This window comes from Dipodomys spectabilis, unplaced genomic scaffold (assembly GCF_019054845.1).
Source record: "Dipodomys spectabilis isolate Male_0828 unplaced genomic scaffold, ASM1905484v1 ptg000155l, whole genome shotgun sequence".
Taxonomy (NCBI): Eukaryota; Metazoa; Chordata; class Mammalia; order Rodentia; family Heteromyidae; genus Dipodomys; species Dipodomys spectabilis.
Window position 1 is genome coordinate 4,338,409 of NW_024870832.1, and position 26,920 is coordinate 4,365,328.

The window sequence follows — 26,920 nt, forward strand, 5'->3', positions numbered from 1 at the left end:
AACAAAACTCATCTTACCTCCCGCAGCTTGGAGAGCAGTCCAAATGCACCGACTGCCAGGACCTAGGGTCGGGGACGGGTCACACCCCCGCTACAATTCCGTTGCTTCCAGAACGGCGCGGTGCATTGTGGGAGTTGTAGTCTCCACTGGAGAAAAGATCCTCTGAAAGTGTGGGTTTGGGGGAGAAAGAGACAGAGAGAGAGATAGATAGACAGACAGACAGACAGACACAGAGAGAGATAGAGACAGCGAGAGAAAGAGAGAGAAAAAGAGCGAGCAGAGGCCGGAAGATCCCTTTTGCGCATGCGCCTTCCCGCCCACGGTGGGCGTGTTCAGTCTGCAAATTCCGGTTTGCTTCCTTCTCGCTTGCTGCTGCTGGAAATGCTCTGAAGAACAGCTTTGCAGCCCGCAGTTCGAGCTCCGGGGCTGGCGCCCGGCCTCTCTCCGGTGGACCTGCGGGGCTGTAAGTTGAGGGGATCTCATGCTGCAGTGGCGATATCAGGTACGAATTGTGAGCTGGGCTCGGGACCAGAGTCCACCATCCACGTGTTCCTCGGGTCTGCGCTTGATGATTTGCTTGGGGTTCGTGAGTTTGTGCTGCCATTAATTAGCCCGTGTGCCTGCAGATGCCACAATCTGGCTCCCGAGCTCCGAGAGCAAGTTGGGGGTTTCTGCAGACCAGGAGAGTCAGGAGCTGTGCATTTATAGTCCATGTTCAAGAGGTTTTGCTGTTAACCTATGTGACTCGATTCACTTTCCCTCGCTGCAAGAAGAGCACGGTAACCATTCTAGTGAAATTGTGAAGTGTGTGCCTGCCTGGAGCCCTCTTACAGTGCAAGGGACTCTGCGTTGTTTCTCCTGGAGCGGTCTCCACTTTGCTCCCTCCTGTCTTGTTAGCCTCCTTAGCACTCCTGGCTTGAGTTCATATGTGTTTGTACATAACCTTGTTTCTAGAGACAGTTCTACATGGTGTATTAGTGTTTGATGGTTCTAGTTTTTTGTTTTTTAAGATCGTGGGGCTTGAACTCTGGGCCTGGACGCTGTCCCTCAGCTCTTCAGCTCAAGGCTAGCGTGCTACCACTTGAGCCACAGCATCACTTTTGGTTGTCTAGTGGTTAATTGGAGATAAGAGTCTCATGAACTTTCCTTCCCCGGGCTGGCTCTTCACCACGATCCTCAGATCTCAGCCTCCTGAGTAGTAAGGGTTACAGCCATGAGCCACCGGTGCTGGGCAATGGTCTTGTATTTTTAGGGATGAATGAAGTCTAGTAATGTTTGAAGGAGGGCACCCTATGAATAGACCTTGTCTATTCTGACAAGTCCTACAGAGCAGAGGCAGAAAAGCTCAGGAAGGGGAAGATGTTTTTACCTTCCCTTGCCTTACACAATAATTGGTTCTACTTCCCAGAGCACGAGATTTACATGATGCTGTTTCCTCCAACACTCTTGATCACTTGGTGCTGTTGGAACGTTTAGACTAACTTTCTGGAGAGGAGAGGGGTTGGCCTGAGGAATGAGGGAAAGCCTAGTTATCAGAGAGGACATGAAGCTGTGGTTTGAAATGGAGAGATAACTATCATAACTGAAAGTATCTGTCTATGTACTAATCCCTAATCCTATTCTCACAAATTTATTCAGCCTCTTCCCACCATCATGTCTAGTACATGATCTCTCAAACTTATCCTAAATGTCTCATCTATGGATTTGCTAATGCTAGCTCTAACATGTTAGTTCTTTCTGGCAGTTCAGGAAGTGTTGGTCAGGAATCTTTGGCCTAAGAAAAGTTGCAGAAGTAAACTTGAGGTAATATATCCTGCTCAAGGTTGTAGGCTTTGTAGATGCTACATATCCTGCAGTTTTAGCTAGTGTTATCCATTTTGCCATATTCTGCTGAAAGAAGTATTATTTCACTTAGGAAATTCTTTTTGGAAATTGAAGTCAAGGAAACAGAAGCATTTCTTTTTTTTTTTTAATTTTATTTTTTTGTCAGTCGTGGGTAGGGCTTAAACTCTGGGCCTGGGTGCTGTCCCTCAGCCCTTCAGCTCAAGGTGAGCACTCTACTGCTTGAGCCACAGCGTCACTTCTGGTTTTCTAGTGGTTTATTGGAGATAAGAGTCTCATGGACTTTCCTGCCTGGGCTGGCTTTGAACCACGATCCTCAGATCTCAGCCTCCTGAGTAGCTAGGATTACAGGTGTGAGTCACTGGTGCCCGGCAGCATTTCTTGAAAATATATTAAACATGTTGATCCAATTTTTACACTCTGTACTTCTTATACCTTTTGCAAATCCATGTTAATAACATGGATATACTACACTTTATTCATCTCTTCTTGACAAATTACAATTCCTCCACTATAATAATGAGCCTATTTTACATCACTTAAAATGAGAGACTAGCTGGGTGCTGGTGGCTGATGCCTGTAATCCTAGCTACTCAGGGGGCTGAATCTGAGGATGGAGGTTCAAAGCCAAAAAAGTCCGTGAAACTGTTATCTCCAGTTAACCACCAGAAAACGGAAGTGATGCTGTGGCTCAAGTGGTAGAGTGGTAGCCTTTAGCTGAAGAGCTCAAGGATAGTACCCAGGCCCAGAGTTCAAGCCCCAGGACTAACAGAGAGAGAGAGAGAGAAGGAGAGAGAGAGAAAGGGAGGGAGGAGACTGCCTAAAGGTATATTCCAAACAATTGATAAAATATATTTTAGGGGTTGTGAAGGTGGCTCAGTGGTAGAGCACTTGCCTTGCATGCTCGAGGCCCTGGGTTCGATTCCTCAGCACCACATAAAAAAAAAGCCAGAAGTGGCGCTGTGTGGCTCAAGTGGTAGAGCGCTAGCCTTGAGCTGAAGAGCTGAGGGACAGCGCCCAGGCCCAGAGTTCAGGCCCCACGACCGGACCCAAAAAAAAAAAAAAAAAAAAAAAATATATATATATATATATATATATTTTTTTTAAATACAATACAGTGCTCTTTTTCTGTGTGCTAGTCCTGGTTCTTGAGCTCAAGGTCTGGGAACTGACCCATGAGCTTCTTTTGCTGAAGGCAAATGTTCTACCACTTAAGCCATGTCTCTAATTATAGCTATTTTTGATATTTTAATGGAGATCAGAGTCCTCAGACTTTCCTGCCCCAGCTTGCTTCAATCTGGGATCAGTTATAGCCATGAGCCATCAGAGCTCAATTACAATATCCTCTTTTAAATTCAGATTATATTTCTAATAAAATAATCTGAAAGCCGGGCGCTGGTTGCTTTACGCCTAGCAACTCAGGAGGCTGAGATCTGAGGATTGCGGTTCAAAGCCAGCCCATACAGGAACATCTATGCCTCCATCAGAAAGAATGACATCGCCCCATTTGTTAGGAAATGGAAAGACTTGGAAAAAATTATATTAAGTGAAGTAAGCCAGGCCCAAAGAAACATAGGTCCCCTTGTTTTCCTTATTTGCAATAGCTAGTATATGTCTGGGACAAGTAGAAAAGGTCAAAAGCTTGTACATATGACCAGATAAGATGAAGTTAAGCGAAATGAACTCCAAGATAGGGACACAAGTAGTTTTTTCTTTCTTGTTATTGTTTCTAACTTATGACATCCATGAGACTCTTATCTCCAATAAATCACCAGAAAGCTGGAAGTGGCTCTGTGGCTCAAGTGGTACAGCACTAGCCTTGAGCTGAAGAGCTAAGGGACAGCGCCTAGGCTCTGAGTTCAAGCCCCACGACCGACCAAAAATAAAAAATCTGAAATAGCAAACTTCAAGTTTTTAAGGAGTGATGTTCAGTCATTACTGTTTATAAGGACAGTCCTGTAATAACCAGCAGGGGCTGAAGGCCTCCCCCAACATTGCCCCTTGGGCCAGCCCTCCTCCCTCCAGTAGCAGTTGGGCTTGGGAGGAATAGCCGTTGGAGTGGGGGCAGGGCCAATGGGAGGACTAGCCGTTGGAGTGGGGGCAGGGGCACAGCCTATATATAGGCTGCGTGCTCCAAGGAAAGGGGTGGTGGAGAATACAGAAGAGGACAAAAGCAGAAGCAGCAGCCTGAGAGAAGGCAAGAGGCCTGAGGCCTGTGGGAAGGTGAGAAACCTTTGGAGCGGCCTTCTGGAAGGCAAGAAGCCTGAAGCCTGTGGTGAGGTCTGCAAGAAGATGAGAGTCCTGGAGGGCTGTACAGAAGGAGGAAGGGAGGAATAAAGATCAAGGTTGCCCCTTTGGAGGCTTGGAGGGTTTGCAGACTGACTAATGGGAGGTGTGTGTGGCTGTCCTTTGGAGGTTTGGAGGTCGAGCCTGCCCTTGGTTCTAGGTAGCTAGCCCAGGGCAAGGTAGTCGCAGGTCCCTTTCTAGTGTAAATAAAATTCTTTTGTCACTTTTAACTGTGCCTCTGTGGATTGTCTCGATTCAGGGTCACAATGTTCCAAATCCCAAATGAAAAAGAAAATATTCCACCCTGAAATCTGTAACACTCCTTGTTTCAAGTATTGTGATTATGGACACTTAGCCTATAATAAAATCTTAAGTCTTTTTTCAGAGTAAGAAAACATTCCTGTGATGTAGAAAAACCCAATACTAATGTGCAAACATTGCTTTTAATAATTCCTGTTATCTTTTCTAGCAAAAACAACCTCACTGAAGTCTACAGAGTAGTTTTTCAGTTTTTGTAGATGCCACTGTAAAGTTCATATTTTATTGTAAGAGTTTCCATTCTATGAAATTGTGTCAGAAACAAAGCAGAACTGTGGGTAATAGCATTTTCCTGTGTAATAAATTAACCAACAAGCATAAGCAAAAGCACATAGGTATTTATTTGTTTTAAGTTTTATGGATATACATTTTGGGGTGTCCTCAGCTTGGTATTTTGTGTTAATATTGTTTAAGTAACATAAGATTTTAATCTTCTGGTTCTTTGGCTCAGGAGGGTTGGTTGGGATTATGTCACTCTTATGAGTAGTATTTCTTGTTGCATATTTATTACGACCTGTGTCTCCAGCAGGATTGCCAAAGTTTTTCATATGACTGTTTAGGAAAGTGAGCATTATGGACTTCTCAAACCATCATCTTTACTGATGTCTCTTTGGCCAGAGCAGGTTAAATGGCAAATTTCAAGTCATTGCACAATGGTCCTCTGAGCATTTGGATATAGGGAAATGTGTCAGTGGCAACTGTTATTAAAAGATTATAACACAAGAAGTATGTATTATATATATTTTTCCTGTATAAGTTGGGGTGAAAAATACTGAGTTATAGTATACATGTTCTCCATGGTGTTTAAAAATGTAAATGAAGTAGGTAGAGTACAAATGCTCAATGGAGTCCTAGGATACCTTTGCTTTAAAACAAAAATAGTTCATACATCCCTAAGTATATTTCAGTAGTAACTAGTTTTAGTGAAGATGTGATTTTTTTGTTTCAGTTATTTTTATGCGAACATTAGCTTTTATGAATTTTCTATGTATATTAACCCAGAAATGCTTTGCTTTTATAATATCTATTTTCCAACTAATGAACTGTGGATTCATCTTTTTTTTTTTCGGTCATGGGGCCTGAACTCTGGGTCTGGACGTTGTCCCTCAGCTTTTCAGCTCAAGGCTAGTGCTCTACCACTTGAGTCACAGCACCACTTCCAGCTTTTTTTGCTTATGTCGTGCTGAGGAATTGAACCCAGGGCCTCATGCATGCAAGGCAAACACTCTACCACTAAGCCACCTTCCCAGCCCTGTGAATTCATCTTTAATGGAGGTTTTAATGTTCTACTTGAGACATTAAAAGATTCTTCTCCAATAAGAAGACTATGTTTTTCCAGCCCATGTATAATGTTTTGAGAGGAAAATCTGGGGCAAAATCACATAGGTCCTTTCCTGACTACCTCGTTTGCTTTCTCAGCCATGCTTCCAGAATCTTCTGTTCATTGTCAACCGTCGGAAATAATGAAAGGATTGCTGGTGAGTTGCTTTTTATTTGTCGCTTTGTTTTACATTCTATTTTATGAGCCTAAGGATGTCCAAGACTTGAAAAACAGAAAAACAGATTCAGCTTTAGGATCATGTTCATGAATATAGCATGTAGATTTAGGAGATTATAAAATCTTACCTTCTGTCTAATTTGAATCCAGACTTGCATAAGATTTTTTCTGTTTTTTTTCTGATGTGAGAAAAAATAGTCCCACTTTTTATGTTATTCAGTGACATCAAGGAGTTGACTTCTCATGGAAGGTGAAGGTTCACCAGCAATGGGTCAGAGATAACATTGTCATGAGTTTAACAAACTATCTTAATGAAGTTTTACTGGAGTTGCTGAAATAGTGTGGGCACACACTTATTGGAATGTTCTAGAAGACTGAGTCACCTATATGCTCCTCAGTTCTCCATACATCTTTTTTTTTTTGCCAGTCCTGAGGTTTGAACTCAGGGCCTGGGTACTGTCACTGAGCTTTTTTTGCTCAAGGCTAGCACTCTACCACTTGAGCCATAGCACCACTTCTGTTTTTTTCTGTTCATGGGGTACTGAGGAATTGAACATAGGGCTTCATGCATGTTAGGCAAGCATTCTACCACTAAGCCACATTCCCAGCCCTATACATACTTCTTGGACTGCTTTTTGGTCTTTGTTTTACTTGAAACTTATGCTATATTTGATGATACAGTATATGGTCTTTCTAGAAATCTGTCCATTTCATTCTAAGGTATCTTCACAAGACTTTTTTTCTTAAATTTCCTTTCCATTCTGTTTCCTGCTCACTAGCTTTCTTTATTTCTCTCTTTGTATCTATTTTTATCTGTATTTTTTTTTTCTCTTTCTTTTTCTCGGTCCCTATTCCTTCCACCTGTCTCTCATTTTTTACTTTTCTTCAAATGCTCCATCTGGGAACCTGTTTTTCTTTTTTCTTTTTTTTTAATTGTGAAAATACCATACAGAGGGGTTACAATTACATGGGCAAGGTAATGAGTACATTTCTTATCAAACATTGTTGCCTCCTCCTTTGTTTCTCCTTCCCATCCCTTCTCATCTCCCAGGAACCTTTTTTTCTTACTGATCAATTTGCCTTTACTGACGTGACACTTAGAGTTGACATTTTTTTTTACCTATTAAATAGCAAAGTTGTTGTTGACTATAACCCAAGGCAGTTCTGTGGGATTCCAAAACCAAAGAAAATTAGAAAAACACAAGGACATATGCAGGTAGTGAGATGGGGGGAAATTAATAACCCCAAGGCATACTAGCACTTGGGCACCAGTACCCACAAGCAAGCTTGAGTTTACACAGGGAAAGTTACCATGGATACATGTGAAAAAGCATCTATATTAATATTATAATCTGAGCTAAAACAGAGATACTTGTTCCCTTGTTCTTTTGAGAGGAGACTGCAGCCCAGAGAAAGTCAAGACAAGAAGTCCACCTTACCTAGCTTTCAAGGTCAACAGCTCCCAAGGTTCAATTCCCAGCCTTTCCATCACTAAGGAAGGAGTGTGGCACTCCTTAACCCTCTATACTGTTGTCTGTTTTAACCCTTCAGTGGCCAGCTCTCAGCATAATGAATGCTGTTGGCATGGAGTTCCAACCTCTCAATCCTTTTCCACTTTTTGCTCAACTTCAGAATTCCCTACAGAACATTACTACCTTCTACCCATTGATACACAGCCAAAAAAATTGATTTTTTTCCCATTCTATTGTTTTTGGTCTAAACTCAATTGATGTGGTGCTGTAATTTTTTTCTTCTCCCTCCATTTGAATATTTTCATTCACTGCCATTATAGGAGAGAAGCTGGTTTTGATAATAAACAATACAATGACTAGGTTTTTTTTTGGGGGGGGTGTCGGTCATGGGGCTTGAACTCTGGACTTGGGCGCTATCCCTGCGCTCTTCAGGCCAAGGTGAGCACTCTACTGCTTGAGCCACAGTGCCACTTCTGGTGTTCTAGTGGTTTATTGGAGATAAGAGTCTCATGGACTTTCCTGCCCTGGCTGACTTTGAACCGGGATCCTCAGATCTCAGCCTCCCGAGTAGCTAGGATTATAGGCATGAGCTACTGGTGCCCGGTGTGACTAGATTTTTTAATATTTCAAATATCACTGGTGACAAAATCTCACAAACATTTGCTCAGTCATAGACATTTCAGGAGGGAGAGGAGGCGGGATCCTGGTGTGGGTTCCTCCTGGGCCCGGCCCCAGTGTGGTGGTGCGGTGCGAGCTAACATGTGTGGTAATGTATCCTTAGAAATCTACTGGGAGAAATGATTCAGGAGTATGTGACACACTTGAACAATAGTGAAAAGATGTAAAAAACTGAAAGCAAGATTCACAGATTATAATAATTTGTATCTTTTATCCATGTGTGTTTGTTATTAATGCTATTTGTAGTGTATGTTTCCAGTTAAAAACTATTTTAATATGTTTCCAAACACTTTTAATTTGGTATTGCAATAGGAAAAATAGATATGTCACTGATATCTGATAAAATTCACAGAATCTAAAATTTGATTTTTCCACATTCCTTTTGAAGACAGGTCTTGCTGTGTAGTCCAGAACTCTCTTGAATTTATGTCACCTAGCCTGGCTGGTGACCTAGTCCTTCTTGAGTTTCTCAAGTTTAGGGAGTATAGGTGTGTTCTATCCTCTGTAGCTACATTAGCCATTCTTTTTTTGGGGGGGGGGTCTGGTCATGGGGCCTGAACTCTGGGCCTAGGCGCTGTCCCTCAGCTCTTCAGCTCAAGGCTAGTGCTCTACCACTTGAGCCACAGCACCACTACCGGCTTTTTTCTTTTTGCTTATGTGGTGCTGAGGAATCGAACCCAGGGCCTCAGGCAAGGCAAGCACTCTACCACTGAGCCACCTTCCCAGCCCGCATTAGCCATTCTTAAATGTACAATTCACTGATATTACCTATGCCCATATTGTACGGCCATCCCTTCCATCCATCTACAGCATTTTTCATCTTGTACGTGTGAAGCTGTATAATCATTAAATAGGCAGCTCCTCTTCCCCCTGTACCAGTCACTGGAACCATCTTACTTTTTTGCTCTCTGAGTTTGTTGATCCTTGGAAGCTCATTAAAGGAAATCATACCATGGCTGTTCATTAAAAACTCGTGGATTTTATTTAGCACATTGCATTCAAGTTTCATCCCTGTTGTAAAATTTTCTCCTTTTTTTTTTTTTTTTTTTATTGTAAAGCTACTATACAGAGGGTCACAGTTACATGAGTGAGGTTATGAGTACACTTCCTCTTGAACATTGTTACCCCCTCCATTGTTTTCCCCCTACCATCCCCTCCCTCCCTCCCTTCCCCGAGGTTCTTTTTTTTTTTTTTTTGATTGTGATTAAATGATTACATAATTTCAAAGTCACAAGTTCATTCTAACTTCCCTGGAGCAAATTGTCTACCACAGTCTGTAATATATAACAGTGTTCACATGTTATATACCATATTTGTGATCAGCAGCATGAGGATATTTAGTAGTGGTTCAATCAGATGAGCGGGAGTTCTTTGTTTCTTAAGTCCTGTTAGTTTTGTCGTATCACCTAACCTTTTGGATTTAGCATCCACTTATGAGGGAGACCATGTACCGTTTGTCTCTTCGTTCTTGGCTTACCTCGCTCAACATGATTCCTTCTAGCTCCATCCATTTCCCTGCAAATGCCATTATTTTGTCATTTCTAATGGCTGCATAATATTCCATTGTGTATAGATACCACAATTTTTGGATCCATTCATCTGTGGTGGGGCACCTAGGTTGTTTCCATATCCTAGCTATTGCGAACAGTGCTGCAATAAACATGGAGGTGCACGTGTCCTTGTATATTGGTTCCTGTTGTTCAGGGTAGATGCCTAGAAGTGGTATGACTGGGTCGTAAGGGAGGTCAATCTTTAGCTTTCTAAGGACCCTCCAGACTGCTTTCCAAAGTGGTTGTATAAGTGTACATTCCCACCAGCAGTGTAATAGGGTTCCTCTTTCTCCACATCCCCTCCAGCATTTGTCGTTGGCTGATTTGTGGATGTGGGACATTCTGACTGGGGTAAGGTGGTATCTCAGGGTTGTCTTTATTTGCATTTCCTTCACCACCAGGGATGATGAACATTTCCTCATGTGTTTCTTTGCCATTTTTATTTCTTCATTTGAGAAGTCCCTCTTTAGTTCCCTTGCCCATTTAGTAATTGGTTTGTTAGGTTTGGGAGGGATTAGTTTCTTGAGTTCCCTGTATATACAGGATGTTAACCCCTTGTCTGATATATTGCTGGTAAATATTTTTTCCCAATTAGTTGGTTGTCTTTCTAGCTTAGTTGCGATAGATTTAGCTGTGCAGAAGCTTTTTATTTTAAGGTAGTCCCATTTGTCGAGTCTCTCTCCAACTTGTTGTGACCCTGGGACTCTGTTCAGGAAGTTCCTTCCTGTGCCTATTAGTTCAAGTGTCTCTCCTACTCTGTCCTGCAGTAGTTTCAGAGATTCAGGTTTAATGTTAAGGTCTTTAATCCATTTTGAGTTGATGTTGGTGCATGGTGATAGGCTGGGGTCCACTTTTAGTTTTCTGCATGTGGCTGCCCAGTTTTCCCAGCACCAGCGGTTGAAGAGGCTGTGTTTCTTCCATTGTATGTCTTTGGCTACTTTGTCGAATATCAGCTGGCTGTAGGCCTGTGGATTTATATCTGGATCTTCTATTCTGTTCCATTGGTCTTCGGGTCTGTTTTTGTGCCAGTACCATGCTGTCTTTGTGATTATAGCTCTGTAGTAGAGTTTGAAGTTCGGCATGGATAGCCCTCCCATATTGTCTTTATCCCCTAGAATTGTTTTGGCTATTCTAGGTCTTTTGTTGTTCCATATAAATTTTTGGACTGTTTTCTGTATTTCAGTGATGTACGTCATTGGGATTTTAATAGGAATTGCATTGAATTTGTATATTAATTTTGGAAGTATCACCATCTTTACTATATTAAGTCGGCCTATCCAGGAGCATGGGAGGTCTTTCCATTTCCTAGTGTCTTCTGCAATTTCTTTCTTTAACTTTTTATAGTTCTCATTAAATAGTTCTTTTACATCTTTGGTTAGGTTAATTCCTAAATATTTTATTTTTTGGGAGGTTATTGTGAATGGGGTTGCTCCCTTTATTTCCCTCTCTTCCTGTGCGTTATCAGTGTATAGGAAGGCAACTGATTTTTGTGGGTTTATTTTGTATCCTGCTATTTTGCCGAAGTGACTTATGATTTCTAAAAGTTTGGGGATGGAGTTTTTGGGATCGTGGAGGTATAGTATCATGTCGTCTGCAAAAAGGGATAGTTTCACTTCTTCTTTCCCTATGCGGATCCCTTTAATGTCTTTTTCTTGCCTTATTGCCCTGGCTAAGGGTTCTAGGACTATGTTGAAGAGGAGTGGAGACAGTGGACATCCTTGCCTTGTTCCTGTTTTTAGGAGGATTGGTTGTAGCTTTTCCCCATTAAGTATAATATTGGCTATTGGTCTGTCATAAATGGCTTTTATTGTTTTTAGAAATGTTCCTTCTATTCCTATTTTCTCCAGAGCTTTTAGCATGAATGAATGTTGAATTTTATCAAAGGCCTTTTCTGCATCTGTGGCGATAATCATGTGATTCTTGACCTTGGCTCTGTTGATATGCTGGATTACATTTATTGACTTACGTATGTTAAACCATCCCTGTGTCTCTGGGATGAAGCCTACCTGATCATAGTGTATTATTTTTTTTATGTGTTTCTGGATTCTGTTAGCTAGAATCTTGTTAAGGATCTTTGCATCTGTGTTCATCAAGGAGATTGGCCTGTAATTCTCCTTTTTGGTTGGGTCTTTGCCTGGTTTGGGGATGAGTGTGATATTGGCTTCGTAGAATGAGTTTGGGATAGCTCCCTCCTTCTCTGTTTCTCTGAAGAGCTTGAGGAGTATGGGTATTAGTTCTTCTTTAAAGGTCTTATAGAATTCTGCTGTGAATCCATCTGGTCCTGGGCTTTTTTTTGTTGGAAGACTTTTGATAGCTTCCTGTATCTCATTATAGGATATTGGCTTATTTAATTGGTTAACTTCTTCTTTGCTCAGTTTGGGTAACTTGTATTTCTCTAAAAATGCATCCATTTCCGCCAGATTTTCTTCCTTTAGAGAGTATAGCTTTTGAAAGTAGTCTGTTAGAATTGTTTGGATATCTTGGGTACGTGTTGTGATGTTTCCCGTGGCATCCCTAATCCTATTAATATGGGTTTCCTCTCTTCTTTTTTTAATTAATCTTGCCAACGGGCCATCAATTTTGTTTATTTTTTCAAAGAACCAGCTTTTTGTTTGGTTTATTTTGGTTATGGTTTTCTGATTTTCTAATTGGTTAATCTCTGCTCTCAATTTGGTTATCTGGCTTCGTCTAGTAGCTTTAGGTCCCATTTTTTCTTGTTTTTCTAGCTGTTTTAGTTGCAACATGAGATTATTTACTTGGTCTGTCTCCATTCTCTTGATGTGGGCACTGAGGGCAATAAATTTGCCCCTCAGGACTGCTTTTGCTGTGTCCCACAAGTTTCTTTGTGAGGTGTTTTCATTTTCATTGAGTTCTAGGAAATGCTTTATTTCTTCTCTGATCTCTTCTGTTACCCAGGCCTTGTTAAGGAGTGTGCTGTTCAATTTCCATGTATTAGAGAAATTTCTGCGGTATGCTTTGTTATTGAGAGCTAGCTTGATTCCACTGTGGTCAGATAGGATACAGGGGATTATGTCGATCCCTTTGTATTTGCTTAAGTTCCTTGAATGAACTATGATATGGTCTATTTTGGAGAAAGTTCCATGAGCTGCTGAGAAGAATGTGTACTGTGTTGTTTTAGGGTGAAATACTCGGTAGATGTCAGTTAATTCCGCTTGAAGTATGGCCTCACTTAATTCGGTAGCTTCTTTGCCAATCCTCTGGTTGGTAGACCTGTCCTTTGGTGAGAGTGGCGTGTTAAAGTCTCCTAGTATTATCGTATTGGGATCTATTTTATTCTGTAAGTTTGAGAGCATTTGTTTAACATATCTGGGTGCACCGATATTTGGGGCATATAAGTTGATGATGGTTATATCCTCCTCTTGGATTGTTCCCTTTATTAATATGTAATGTCCGTCCTTGTCTTTCTGTACTGATTTTAATGAAAAGTTTATTTTGTCAGATATCAGGATAGCTACACCTGCTTTCTTATTGGGGGAATTTGATTGGTAGATCCTTTTCCACCCCTTCACTCTGAGTTTGTTTGTATGTTTGGCTGAGAGGTGGGTCTCCTGAAGGCAACAGATGGATGGGTCTTGTTTTCTGATCCAGTCCTCAGTTCGTTTTCTTTTAATTGGCGAATTCAGCCCATTTATATTAAGAGAAAGTATAGAGAGATGCATTGTTGTCCCTGCCATTCCGTTTTCCTAAGTTTTTCTTCTTTCCTTTCCTCCTGTGCTTGCTCAGTTAGACTTTGAGTAATGCCTGTTTGGGGCAGGTCCCAGTTCCTGGTTGCTTTCTTCAGGTTGTGTCCCCCCTCTTAGAATTCTTTGTAATGCTGGCTTAATGTTTATGTATTCATTTAGTTTTTCTTTGCTATTAAAAGTTTTCAGTTCTCCATCGAATGTGAATGCTAGCTTTGCCGGGTATATCAGTCTGGGTTGGCAGTTATTGGCTCTCAGGGCTCGTATGGTGCTTTCCCAGGCTTTTCTTGCATTCATTGTTTGTGTGGAGAGATCTGCAGTGATTCTAATTTTTTTCCCGTTGTAGTATAGCTCCTTCTTCATTTTTGCTGCATGCAGGATTGTTTCCTTATTATTCAGATCCATCATTGTTACTATTATGTGCCTAGAAGTGTTTCTCCTGGGATCTTGCTTGTTGGGTGTTCGATAAGCTTTTGTGATGTAGTTAAGATGGTCGTTTTTGAGGTGGGGAAAATTTTCATTGACTATCTTGTTAAATAGGTGTTGCATTCCCTTGCTCTGGAATTCCTCACCTTCGTCCACTCCGATTATGCGAAGGTTAAATTTTTTAGCATTATCTGCTTGCTCTTGAATTTCCCTTTGGTTTAATTTGAGTGATTTTTCCATATCTGTCACTTTTTGGTCCAGTTGGTGTATTCTGTCTTCTGTATCTGACACTCTACCTTCCATTTCATTCACTCTGTTGACCGTGGCTTCTATTGTGGTTTGCATGATGGAAATGGATACCTTTATGGATTCAATGTTGGTTCTCAGAGTACTGATCTCACCTCTCAATGAGGTGATATCAGTATGCATTACCTCTAATTTGGCGTTTATCTCACTTCTTACTGAGGTTTGTGCAGCTTCTATTTTTGCATCCAATTTTTGTTTGATATCCTGTATATCTTTTGATAGTTCATCCTTGTGCTCTTTCAATTTCTGATCCATTTCTCGCTTTATTTCTTGAGTCATTGCCTCCAGCAACCCTTGGATGTAGTTTTTGTCTTCCATTCCTGCTTTGCTCCCACTGGGGCTCTCCCCTGCGTGGCTGCTGGCTTTTGAGGTGAGCTTGCTGTCCTGGGTAGTGGTAAACCTTGTGATTTTTCTCTGTGATTTTCGCATGGGGGTTCAGGAGACTGCTCTTCAATCTTGTTTTGGTGTGTCTGTCTTTGCTTGGTTGCTGATTCTCTATTGGTAGAGAGAGTCTGTGTCTGATCTGGATTCTGTTGGGAGCCTATTTCCAGCTGCTATTCACTTAGGATTCTCAGCTCTCTGCTGTAGCAATTCCCGCCTTTGGAAGGGTTGAGCAGCCTAGACTGCTTGTGTTTGCTCCTGCGGGTGCTCTTGGGAAGATCAGATGCTCTGGATGCACTCTCCCAAATACTGGAGTCTGCTATGGGCTCCTGATGTGTTTTTGTTTGTTTTGGGCTGGTTGTGGGCTTGAACTCTAGGTTTGGGTGCTGTCCCTCAGCTCTTCAGCTCAGGGCTGGCACCCTACCATTTGAGCCACAGCCCCACTTCTGACCCTTTTTGCTTTGTTCAGGCGCCGGTCCCCTGGCCTGGTTCCGGCCCCAGCCTGGAGCGCGCTCGTTAGGCCTGTGCTAATGTGTATACCACCTTGGTTATGCAGCCTGGAGGACACAGATCAAATTTCTTCTACTGTTGGTAGTCTTGACCCAGGGGCACTGTTCCTGGCTTGAGCATTTAAGCTCCCTTCCCGGGGCGCTCTTGCTCTGGCCTGGCCAGCAGAGTGTGCTCCACCGGCTGGTGGGGCTCTCGAACAGTTCCCAGTTTTAGTGGGTCCTGTGGTCCGGGTGTTGGGGTAGGGAGTCTAGGTCAGGGTCTGGGGATTCCCTCCAGCTCTGGTCTCCCTTGATGGATTCCCTGTCCCCTGATGGGTACTCACCCTGTAGGTCGTCAGTTGTTGTTGCAGTCCGTCAGTTGTTGTTGCAGTCCGAGTTCAGTTGGGGTGGTTGCGGGCTGGGTTGGGCGGCCCCCCGCCGGGTCGTTGCGATCGCGACAGGTCCCTTTGTGGCGCTGCTGGTGCCGGGCGGCTTTGGCGGGATGGAGCCTCTCCGCTCCGGTGGAGAGTGATGGGTGGGGTGGGATCCTCCTGGAGACTCCCGGCTGGTAGGTTTCTCTGTTCCTGGCGATCCGCTGTTCTGCAATCCGGTACCTGGTGATCTGCAAGCAGCCCCCTGTGTCTCTGTGGCTCCGGCAGCCCCTGCCGGGCCGGCTGGCCGGCGGCTTGGCGCACTGCCGCGCGGCCAGTAAAGGTTGGGGGAGGGGTCTTCGCTCTTCTCTGTTCTGAAATTCTTCTTTTCCTCTCTTTCTTTTTTTGTTATTTTCCACCTCTGGTTTTTCTCTGAGTGTTCGTCTTTTTGTTGTTGTCGGTCTCTTGGGGAGATTAAAGGTTGGAACTCGAACTCTCTTTTTGGTTGGAGAGAGCTGTGGCGTTTCCCTACTGCCCCGTCGCCATCTTCCCACTCTCCCTTTTTTTTTTTTTTTTTTTTTTTTTTTAACATTTATCTATTGTTTACATGCTTCTGTCTTTTGGTTATTATGAATAGTTATGTGAAGTGATCCTTCTCCCTTGTGGTACCAGCAAGTCATCAGCCTGTTCTTTTTTTTTTTTTCCGGTCATGGAGCCTGAACTCGGCCTGTGTGCTGTTCCTCAGCTCTTCAGCTCAAGGCTAGCGCTCTACCATTTGAGCCACAGCACCATTTCTGGCTTTTTCTGCTTATGTGGTGCTGAGGAATCGAACCCAGGGCCTCATGCATGTGAGGCAAGTGCTCTGCCACTGAGACACCTTCCCAGCCCCTGCATTTTATTTCTAATAATTATAACTTCTTCTAACTATGGTTGATTTTCTTCACTAAGGAAATAGTTTAGGCTAGCACCTCTCAGTGGAAGAATTATTTAATTTATTGTAACAATAGAGGTGCTGTACAGAGGGATTACAATTACATGTGTCAGGTAATGAGGACACTTCCTTCCATACAGTGCCTTCCATTCCTTCATTCTTTCCCAGTCCCTCCCTCTCATCTCTACTTACCAGTTGTATAGTTTACTTTCCTCAGTGTCTAATGACCTCCACTGCTGTGCTTTTTATCCTATTTTCCTTGAGTTCTATGGCTTTCCCTACCCTCCAGAAGATATACATGGGAGTACACCATACATAATCAAAAGCTTTTGTTTTTACTTCAAAGGTGAAGTAAGAAAGTGGTTGCCTTTAACATTCTATAAATCACAGTGGTAGAGTACATTTCTTCCAGATCCATTCTAATTTTCATGTGTGTGTGGTTTTTTTTTTTTGGGGGGGGGGGTCTGGTCGTGGGGCCTGAACTCTGGGCCTGGGCGCTGTCCCTCAGCTTTTCAGCTCAAGGCTAGCGCTCTACCACTTGAGCCACAGTGCCACTTCCGGCTTTTTTCTTTTTGCTTATGTGGTGCTGAGGAATCGAACTCAGGGCCTGATGCATGCAAGGCAAGCGCTCTACCACTGAGCCAACTTCCCAGCTCTCATGTGTTTTTTTTTTACTCATATATTATTAGAAACATTATTCAATTTTACTGAATTTATAACTTATAGCTTTATTTCTCATATTGATTTCTACAAAGTCTGTCTTGAGATTTGCTTTCAGTGAGTCTGTCTTGGTAAATTTAATACCACAGTGCTTTATAAACAGCATTTAAGTTAAGATAATGAGATCCGTGTGTGTTCCTGTTGACTTTTTGTCTGGTTGTTCTGTCAATTAGAGGAGAGTTAGTTCTCCAATAGTAATGGTAGATTAAAAGTTATAATTCTGTGGCCTTTTAAACATGTCTTTGGAGACTGCTTTTCAGCATACAACTTTTATCATCGAGATGTACGATATGTCTGTTACTATCAATGGTCTGTATCTGTGGTCATACAATTTGTGTTGATGTTTATTTCCTTTCATATTACCACTATTTGTATTTTTTTTTTTTTGGTCCGGTCGTGGGGCCTGAACTCTGGGCCTGGGCGCTGCCCTTCAGCTCCTCAGCTCAAGGCTAGCGCTCTACCACTTGAGCCACAGCGCCACTTCCGGCTTTTTTCTTTTTGCTTATGTGGTGCTGAGGAATCGAACCCAGGGCCTCATGCATGCAAGGCAAGCGCTCTACCACTGAGCCACCTTTCCAACCCCACTATTTGTATTTTTATTATTGATTTTTGCTAAAGGTGTCTTTGTATTTATTCATTTTTATTTCTCTATATTTAGTATATGTCTCTGGATAACTTATTGAGTTTTAGGAGTGTTTTTTTTTTTTGTCTGTTTAAGTCAGTGCCTTTATGTTTACTGTATATTACAATATTAACATGGTTTCATTTATGATGGCCATTTTCCTATTTATTATCTGTCTTACCTGATATTTAGTTCCTATTTTGCTTCCCTGTAACCTGTACACATCCTTCTATACACTGTAAATCACCTCTAATATAGCTTGTAGGCACTCTTCTATACTGTAAATCACCTATCATACCCATTACAATTTAAAACCTGTGTAAATAGTTGTTCTTCTGCATTGTTCATGGGTTAATGACAGTTTGTTCAAAGACTGCACATTTAATGCAGGTGCCATACTTTTTCAAATAGTTTGGTTCAGTGGTTCATTGTATCTGTGCAACTCATAAATATGCAAGACCTAATACAGTTCTTTGAAAAAACTATTATGTAATAGCTATAATCTAGTCTGGTAGTTTGTTTTCTTTTTTCTTTCTTTCTTTTTTTTTTTTTTGGTTGTTGTGGGCCTGATTTCTGGGCCTGGGTGCTGTCACTCAGCTCTTCAGTTGAAGGCTAGCATTCCACCACTTGAGCAACAGTGCCACTTCTGGCTTTTACTGCTTATGTGGTGCTGAGGAATCAAACCTGGGACCTCATGCATGCGAAGCAAGCACTCTACCACTAAGCCACCTTCTCAGCCCCTGTTTCTTTTCTTAATAAAGAAATAACCAGAGGTTTTTTGTACAGAACAAAGGCTATCCTCAGGCTAAGGCATAGAGTTCCAAAAGAAGTAAAATATGCACAAAAATTGTTGCTATACAATAGAACTGGAAGAAAATAAATTTCCCACCCAGTCTGATTCTTTGTTGTGGCAGACATGGTGGATGCACTTCACTGTATTATTGCTAGGTACTCTGAGTTTACAATATTCTTAGATTACCAACATATGACATTGTATACTATAATTATATTTCAATGGAATAATTTTTTTTTTTTTGGGTCCGGTCGTGGGGCCTGAACTCTGGGCCTGGGCACTGTCCCTCAGCTCTTCAACTCAAGGCTAGCGCTCTACCACTTGAGCCACAGCGCCGCTTCTGGCTTTTTTTCTTTTTTGCTTATGTGGTGCTGAGGAATCGAACCCAGGGCCTCTGGCATGCAAGGCAAGCGCTCTACCACTGAACCACCTTCCCAGCCCTCAGTGTTGTTTTGATTTGCATTTCTTTTATGGCTAGACAAGTTGAGCATTTCTTCATGTGTCTATTGGTCATTCTTATTTCCTTTTCAGAGAAGTTTCTCTTTTTTAGCCCACTTATTTATTGGGCAGTTGTTTCTTTGAGGATTTATTGTTGGGGGATTTAATTTTTTGAGTTCTAGGTATATTTTAGATATGAGACCCTTGTCCGTTGTGGCTAGTGAAGATCTTCTCCCAATCTGTGGGCTTTCTATTGATCTTGCTAGCTATGTCCTTTGCCATGAAGAAGCTCTGCAGCTTCATGTAATCCCATTTGTCCAACCTTTCTTTGATTTGTTGTGTTTCTGGGTCTCTTTTAAGAAAATTTCGGCCTGCGCCAAGGAGACCTAGAGTTTCTTCTATTCCTTCCTGTAATTTTTTTTTTTTTTTTGGTCCAGTCGTGGGGCCTGAACTCTGGGCCTGGGCGCTGTCCCTCAGCTCTTCAGCTCAAGGCTAGCGCTCTACCACTTGAGCCACAGTGCCACTTCCGGTTTTTTTCTTTTTGCTTATGTGGTGCTGAGGAATCGAACCCAGGGCCTCATGCATGCAAGGAAAGCACTCTACCACTGAGCCACCTTCCCAGCCCCCTTCCTGTAATGTTTGCAAGGTGTCTGCTTTGACTCCGAGGTCTTTGATCCATTTGGAATTGATTCTGGTGCAGGGTGATGTATTAGGATCTAGCTTTAGTTTTCTACAAGTGATTAACCAATTTTGCCAGCACCATTTACTGAAGAGGCTGTCTTTCTTTCATTCTATTTTTTTAGCTCCCTTATCAAAGATTAGGTGGCTATAGGTCTGTGGGTTCATTTCTGGGTTTTCAATTCTATTCCATTGGTCCTGTGGCTCTTGTGCCAGTACCAAGCTGTTTTGATTACTATGGCTTTGTTGTAGAGTTTGAAATTTGGTATTGATATTCCTCCAGCACTGTTCTTTCTGTTAAGGATCATTTTTGCCATTCGGAGTCTTTTATTGTTCCATATGAATTTTTGGATTGTTGCTTCTATTTCCTTGAAGAATGAGGTTGGAATATTGATAGGTATCACGTTGGATTCATATATAGCCTTTGGAAGTATCGCCATTTTCGTGGTGTTAATCCTCCCAATCCAGGAGCATGGGAGGTTTTTCTACTTCCTAAGTTCTGTTTTAATTTCCTTTTGCAGGTTTTTAAAGTTTTCATCGTAGTGGTCCTTCAATGAAGTCAAATCTTACCAAAGCAACTATTATCTACTTTCTTGAGTACTTTTACTTTCTTTAACATTCACCTGGGCATTATGTTTTTCATAGATCTACTAATATGTATTTAATGTGATGTCCTGATTGCCTATGAGAGCACTTTTTTTGTTTTATTTTGTTCATTTTTAAATACATTTTTTATTGTAAAAATATTGTATAGAGGGGTTACAGTTACATGAACAAGATCATGAGTACATTTCCTATCAAGCATTGTTACCTCCTCCTTTGTTTTTCCCCTACCCTTTCTTCCCTCCCACCTCCACAACTACAGAGTGTAGTTTAATAGAAGATCTAAACAGGCTTTTAATAGAAGATCTAAACAAGTTTTTCAGTTAGGGAAAGTATGAAAATGCAGGAAAAGTTAGTTTATTGTTACCCTGGTATGTAGTAAATTTTAGCAAAATAAGCTAAATACACTCTTTCAGACGCCTACTTAGACTTAAGGTTGTTTTGCCAGATTATTAGCTCTTATCTCTATTGCTAGCACCAGAAATGTGTTCTCACGTGTATTTATAACTTTGTATTTGTAACTACCAAGTTCATAAGGAGACAAATCTTTCTACTTTGATTTTTCTTTCTCTCACTGTATAGGTAACAGAGTAAGTTCCAAACATTTTATTTAAGAAAAAAGCATTCATGTAGAAGAATGAAATTTCAGACTTGGTGTTCTCATGACTCAAGGCTAATTAATGATGGAAATGTGCCATTTCAGAAGTTGGTGTCCTTTGATGAGGTGGCTGTGGATTTCAGCTGGGAGGAATGGCAGGACCTGGATATTTCTCAGAGGACCCTGTATAGAGATGTAATGCTAGAGACCTACAGCAACCTGGTATCCTTAGGTGAGCAAACGTCATATTAACTTGCAAGGTCAAGTGCTTTGTTTTTGTAGATATATGAATATTTATGGGTTTTTTTTTTTTTTTTTTAGGGGGAGGTCCAGTCATGGGGCCTGAACTCTAGGCCTGGGCGCTGTCCCTTAGCTCTTCAGCTCAAGGCTAGTGCTCTACCACTTGAGCCACAGTGCCACTTCCAGCTTTTTTCTTTTTGCTAATGTGGTGCTGAGGAATCGAACCAAGGGCCTCAGGCATGCAAGGCAAGCGCTCTACCACTGAGCCACCTTCCCAGCCCCAATATTTATGTTATTTAGGTGTAAGATTCCAGTCCGTGGGAAGTGTCACTTTTTTTTTTTAAGAAAAACTTCAACTTTATGTAACTCCTTAGGCAGTTTTATTCTTATTCTTCAAGAAACCATACCAGTAGTTTAACAAAGGCTCTAAACTATGTATATCACTATTTAGAAGTATGATCTAGTTTGACACTGGATGCAGTGGTTCATGCCTGTAATCCTAGCTACTCAGGAGGATAAAATCTGAATATTTTGGTTTGAAGCCAGCAATGTGTATGAAGTACCCATGAGACTCTTCTATCCAATTAACCACTCCCAAACTGGAAGTGGAGCTGGGTCTCAAACTGGTAGAATGCTAGCCTTGAGCAAAAGAACTGAATTGAAACCATATAACTGGCAAAATAAATACAAAGCTGGGGAAAGTCAACCATGGAGCTGGTGAGAAATAAAAAACAGGATGTCTGAGATCTTGAAGCAATGATGACCCAACATGAGCAACAGGTCTCCACTTTTTTTTTTTGTCAGTCATGGGGCCTGAACTCTAGGTCTGGACGCTGTCATTCAGCTCTTCAGTTCAAGGCTAGTGCTCTACCACTTGAGCCACAGTGGCACTTCTGGCTTTTTCTGTTTATGTGTACTGAGGAATCGAACTCAGGGCCTCATGCATGCAAGGCAAGCACTCTACTACTGAGCCACCTTCCCAGCCCAGGTCTCCACTATTTCTTAATAACAGGTCACTGTGTTCCTAAACCTAAGTTGATTGTCAAGCTGGAGCAAGGTGCAGAACCATGGATAGGAGAAGCCTCAGACAAGAATTTCACAGGTGAGTTAAAGCATCTTGTATAGATGTTGAAGCCAGAACCAAGTTGGTAAGTTCATGATCCTGTATTGAGCAATAATGTTCCTAGTTTCCCTGGGTCCTGTGTGTGGCAGAGAACTAGGTGATCCTTTGTCTCAAAGGCTTGTGAATCAAGAATTCATGGGGAGACATCCTGAATTCTATGTGGCAGTCGAGTTAAAGTTAGCAGTTCTTTCTCTTTGTGGAAATCATTCTGAAACAAAAAAGAGAATTAGGAATGTAGAAAATGAGATTTCATTTTCTTTCATTTTCATTTCTAGGAGTATGCAGGGTTAGGTAATAAGGAGTACACCAGGGCTGCTATCCTCTGATAAGGAAAATAGCTTATTGGTGGTGGGGAGATACTGGAGTTCAGAACCAGATCTTTTTGTGTAGAGAGGACTAGGTTGTGAGCCGGAGTGTCTTTGATCTTCCATGCTTCTGAGGGGCAAAAGTGTCAGAAAAGGAATTTTGATGAGACTGTATAAGATGGAGAGAAATGAACTTTAAAATTCCTACAGATACTTAAAGTAATTCTTATGAGAAGTTAGAATTGAAGAGATGTAGGTATTAATGCCTACTGTCAGGAACCATCCCTGCTTAGGTGAAAGGCAAAGGAATATATAAAACACAATTATAGTCTCCAAATCTAGAAATATTCCAGTTCCTCACCTAATGGTTGAGAAGCAAAGCAGCGCAATATATAAATTATTTCAAGAAAATTAAAGAACACAAAGCAGCTATTCCCCTATGGTCAAACAGAACAATATTTGAAACAAACAACCCCAAGAATTCTAAAGGCAGATTTTAAGTGTGCAGCTTAAAACTTTCACAGTACTTAGTTGAATAATTTGAGTAAATATTTCTTCTGATATAAAAAGAAAAGCTGAAACACAGAAAAACATTTTCCATGGCTAAATATCAATATTATTTTTTAATTAATACATTAGGGAGAAATCATGTATCATAAATTAATTCCTATTTTGATAATTGAAAATCTGTAACAGAATGGGAGAAAATGTCTTCATCTTTACATCTTTACTTTGGATCTCATTTATGTTTTTGTCTTTTTTTTCTTTGACACATTTTAGATGTCCAAGAAGTGGAGGAGGTGGTTAAGACCTGCCAGGAAGGTCCAGATGAATGTCTGTGTGAAGTAGCAGTCACTAATAGTAACCCAATGGAAGAAAGAGTGAGATTGATAACAACTTTTAACTTAAGCTCAACTCATAAGCTTGAGCTGATGAGGAATAATGGGAACTCTTTAGGGATGAGCCCTGAGGAGTTCATTGAGTGTCAGAACATGCTTCTTTATAGTGAGCCTGATGAGATGCATGCTGCATATACACCTGGTGTGTCTCCTGTAGTTGAACAATCCTTCAGATACTCTGAGTATTTTAATCAAAATTATGCGAGTCCAAATGAGCTGCAGTATTTTGAATTTGGTGGAGAAGGGAAGGTATTAAACTCAGAGACTATATTCTTTAGACATAATTGGGTCTGTATGGGAGAGCCCTCCTATAACCATAGTGAATATAGAGAAGACTATGATAAGTCTGCTCTCCTTGCCGAAGAGATACTTCAAGGTGGGAGGAAAACATCTGAATGTACTTTATGTGGAAAAACATTCTACGTAAGACCTGTAGTCACTACACATCAGAAAATATACAAAGGAGAGAATCCTTGTACATGTAATGAATGTGAGAAGTCTTTCAATAAGGAAATGCACATTAGAAAACCTGAGAGCAAATATCCACAGAAGTCTGATGAGTATAAGCAATGTACAAAACTTCTCTCTCAGAAGTCAGACTTGACTTTCCAACCTCAGTCACCCATAGATGAGAAACCCTTTGAATATGAGGAATGCAGGAAATTTTCCACCCAGAAGTCAGGTCTCAGCAGGCATCAGAGAACTCCCAAAGATGAGAAATGTCATGAATGCAACAAATATGGAAAGTCTTTCATACAGAAGTCATACCTCACTTTGCTTCAGAGAACACACACAGGAGGGAAACCTTATGAATGTAACACATGTGGAAAATCTTTTGCCCGGAAGACACATCTTACTGTCCATCAGAGAACACACACAGGAGAGAAACCTTATGAATGTCAGACATGTGAAAAGTCCTTCACCCGGAAGGCAAACCTCCAGAGACACACGAGAATTCACACAGGTGAGAAACCTTTTGAATGTAACAAATGTGGAAAGACTTTCAGACGGAAGTCAGACCTCACTTTGCATGAGAGAAATCACACTGGAGAGAAACCTTATGAATGCAGCAAATGCGGTAAGGCTTTCAGAGGGAAGTCTCACCTCACTTTGCACCAAAGAACACATACAGGAGAGAAACCTTATGAATGCAACAAATGTGGAAAGACCTTCAAGTGGAGTTCACACCTTGGCATGCATAACAGAATTCACACTGGTGAGAAACCTTATGAATGTAACAAATGTGGAAAAACCTTCACCCAGAGTTCACACCTCGGCAAGCATAAGATAATTCACACAGGTGAGGAACCTTATGAATGTAACAAATATAGATCTTTCAGGCAGAAGTCTTCCTTCACTTTGCATCAGAGAACACACACAGGAGAGAAACTTTATGAATGTAACAAATGTGGAAAGTCTTTCAGGCACAAATCAACCCTCACTTCACATCAGAGAACCCACACAGGAGAGAAACCTTATGAATGCAACAAATGTGGAAAGACCTTCAAGTGGAGTTCACACCTCAGTAGGCATAAGAGAATTCACACAGGTGAGAAACCTTATGAATGTAACAAATGTGGAAAGTCTTTCATCCAGAGTTCACATCTCAACAAGCATAAGAGAATTCACACTCGTGAAAAATTTTATGAATAAAATAAATAGAAAGTCGTTCACCTGGAAGAAAACTCAGTTTGCATCAGAGAACCCACACAGGAGAGAAACCTTATGAATGGAGCATATGTGCAGTCTTTCACCCAGAAGGCACAGCTTATGGCTCATCATTGAACACACATAGGAGAGAAATCCTATGAATAAAACAAATGTGGAAAAAATTTTCAAGAAGTCACACCTCAATTTGCATCAGAGAACCTACACAGGAGAGAAACCGTATGAACGTAACAATCGTGGAAAATCCTTCACCAAAAAGGTATGGGTTGGTGTTAATAGAACACACAGGAGAGAAACCTTATGAATGTTATAAATGTGGAAAGGTATGCCTTCACCTGGAAGGCATACCTCAGTGTTCATCAGAGAACTGAATCACACAGGAGAAAAGAAAACTAATGAATGCACCAAATGTACAATGACTTTTAAGCAGGTGTCAGTCCTCAGTGCATCTGAGAACATATAAATGAGAGAAATTCTCAGCATATAAATGTAGAAAAACATTTAGCTGGAAGTCTTATCTCTACGGCTATCAGAGACCTGGTAAATGTAAACATTAGAGGAAATCTTTCAAGCAGAAGTCAGGCTTTAGCAAGCATCACCACTCACAGGAAAGAAACCCAATGCAGGAAAATACTTTTCAGGAACTGCTGCAAATTATATAGAGAGGCTCTTCATGGCAGAAGTAAGCTAGGTGTAATGGGAAACCATTCTTTCCTTTTTTTTTTTTTGGTCCGGTTGTGGGGCCTGAACTCTGGGCCTGGGCACTGTCCCTCGGGTCTTCAGCTCAAGGCTAGCACTCTACCACTTGAGCCACAGCGCCACTTCCGGCTTTTTTCTTTTTTCTTATGTGGCGCTGAGGAATCAAACCCAGGGCCTCAGGCATGCAAGGCAAGCTCTCTACCACTGAGCCACCTTCCCAGCCCGAAACCATTATTTCCTATTGGGCAGTCGCTGAGCCAACATTTCTCATCCTCTTATTGTGATGAGTGTGGATGGTGTCCTTGAATGTTATTCAAAAAATTTGGACACAAGTGATGGGTGTTAATTTCTTCCAGGCTTGAGAAGTAATTAAGAGAGTGAAGTTGTTGACTTGTGTCTTTTATAATACGGGATAATTTGTCAAGGTGATTTTATAAAGTCAGAAATAAGAGCTCTGGCCCTTTGAGATTGGACTCAGATCATCCTCCAAGGTGGTTTGGGGAGTCATAGTTGGGAAAAGACTGTTATGATTTCAGACAAGGACATAAGAGCTTCGATTTCTCCACTGCTCCACTAAAGTATCCCACTGTATGTGCGCGCAATGCATTATAACACAAGTGACTTACTATTTCCAGTTCAGTGTTTGAATAGAAGATCTGATGGAAGATGCCACTCCTTGTTTATTACAAAATGTGCACAGTTGTGAAATTTTTCTCTTCACCTTTTGTCCTCAAGTTCATGAAACATTCAGAAAACATGGAAGGGCACACATTTGGGGATATATCTGCTTTTTGTATGGGTACAAGTCCTGTAGCTTGAGCTCAGAGCCTAGGCACTGTTCTTAAGCATTTTTGCTCAAGGCTAATGCTCTACTATTTGAGTCACAGCTTCATTTCTGGTTTCTTTGGTTGGTAAATAAAGACAAGAGTCTAAACCATTTGGTTTTGGATGAGTAACCCCAAAATAACTTCAGTGCTTCCTTTATATTGAATTAATCACTGGCAATGAGTCACTTGTGATTGATTCACCCTTAGTTCATTCTGTTGTTCTGTTGAGTGAGTTGTTATAATAAACCAGAGTGGATAATATGAAGAGCCTGTGTTTTTTCACTTTTCTAGAGGCTAAAAGTGAAGTTCTGAGGAGGATGAGTCTATCATCACTCCAATTTCTTTCTCCAGCTCCATTCAGATAATTGTACCAAAACACAATGAAGACAGGGTTTTATTAAACTCAATTCTGGTAGTAAGGAAATAATTGGACACACGGCAAAAATGAGGAACCAGAAG

The 26,920-nt window shown here is 41.3% G+C and overlaps 1 protein-coding gene and 1 long non-coding RNA gene across 2 annotated transcripts; both read left to right on the top strand.

Moving 5' to 3' along the window:
• Positions 1–383: 383 nt before the first annotated feature.
• On the top strand, positions 384–21,992 carry LOC122118545. Its single transcript, XR_006149401.1, has 4 exons — positions 384–502; positions 5,866–5,924; positions 20,806–20,932; positions 21,953–21,992. It is a non-coding gene; the product is annotated as an uncharacterized LOC122118545 (long non-coding RNA).
• A 16-nt stretch (positions 21,993–22,008) lies between these two features.
• LOC122118540 (zinc finger protein OZF-like) lies at positions 22,009–25,683 on the top strand. The gene is made up of 2 exons (XM_042692382.1): positions 22,009–22,042; positions 23,149–25,683. Exon 2 carries the CDS (start codon positions 23,238–23,240, stop codon positions 24,918–24,920), a length of 1,683 nt encoding a protein of 560 aa, XP_042548316.1. The 5' UTR covers positions 22,009–22,042; positions 23,149–23,237; the 3' UTR covers positions 24,921–25,683.
• Positions 25,684–26,920: the final 1,237 nt, after the last annotated feature.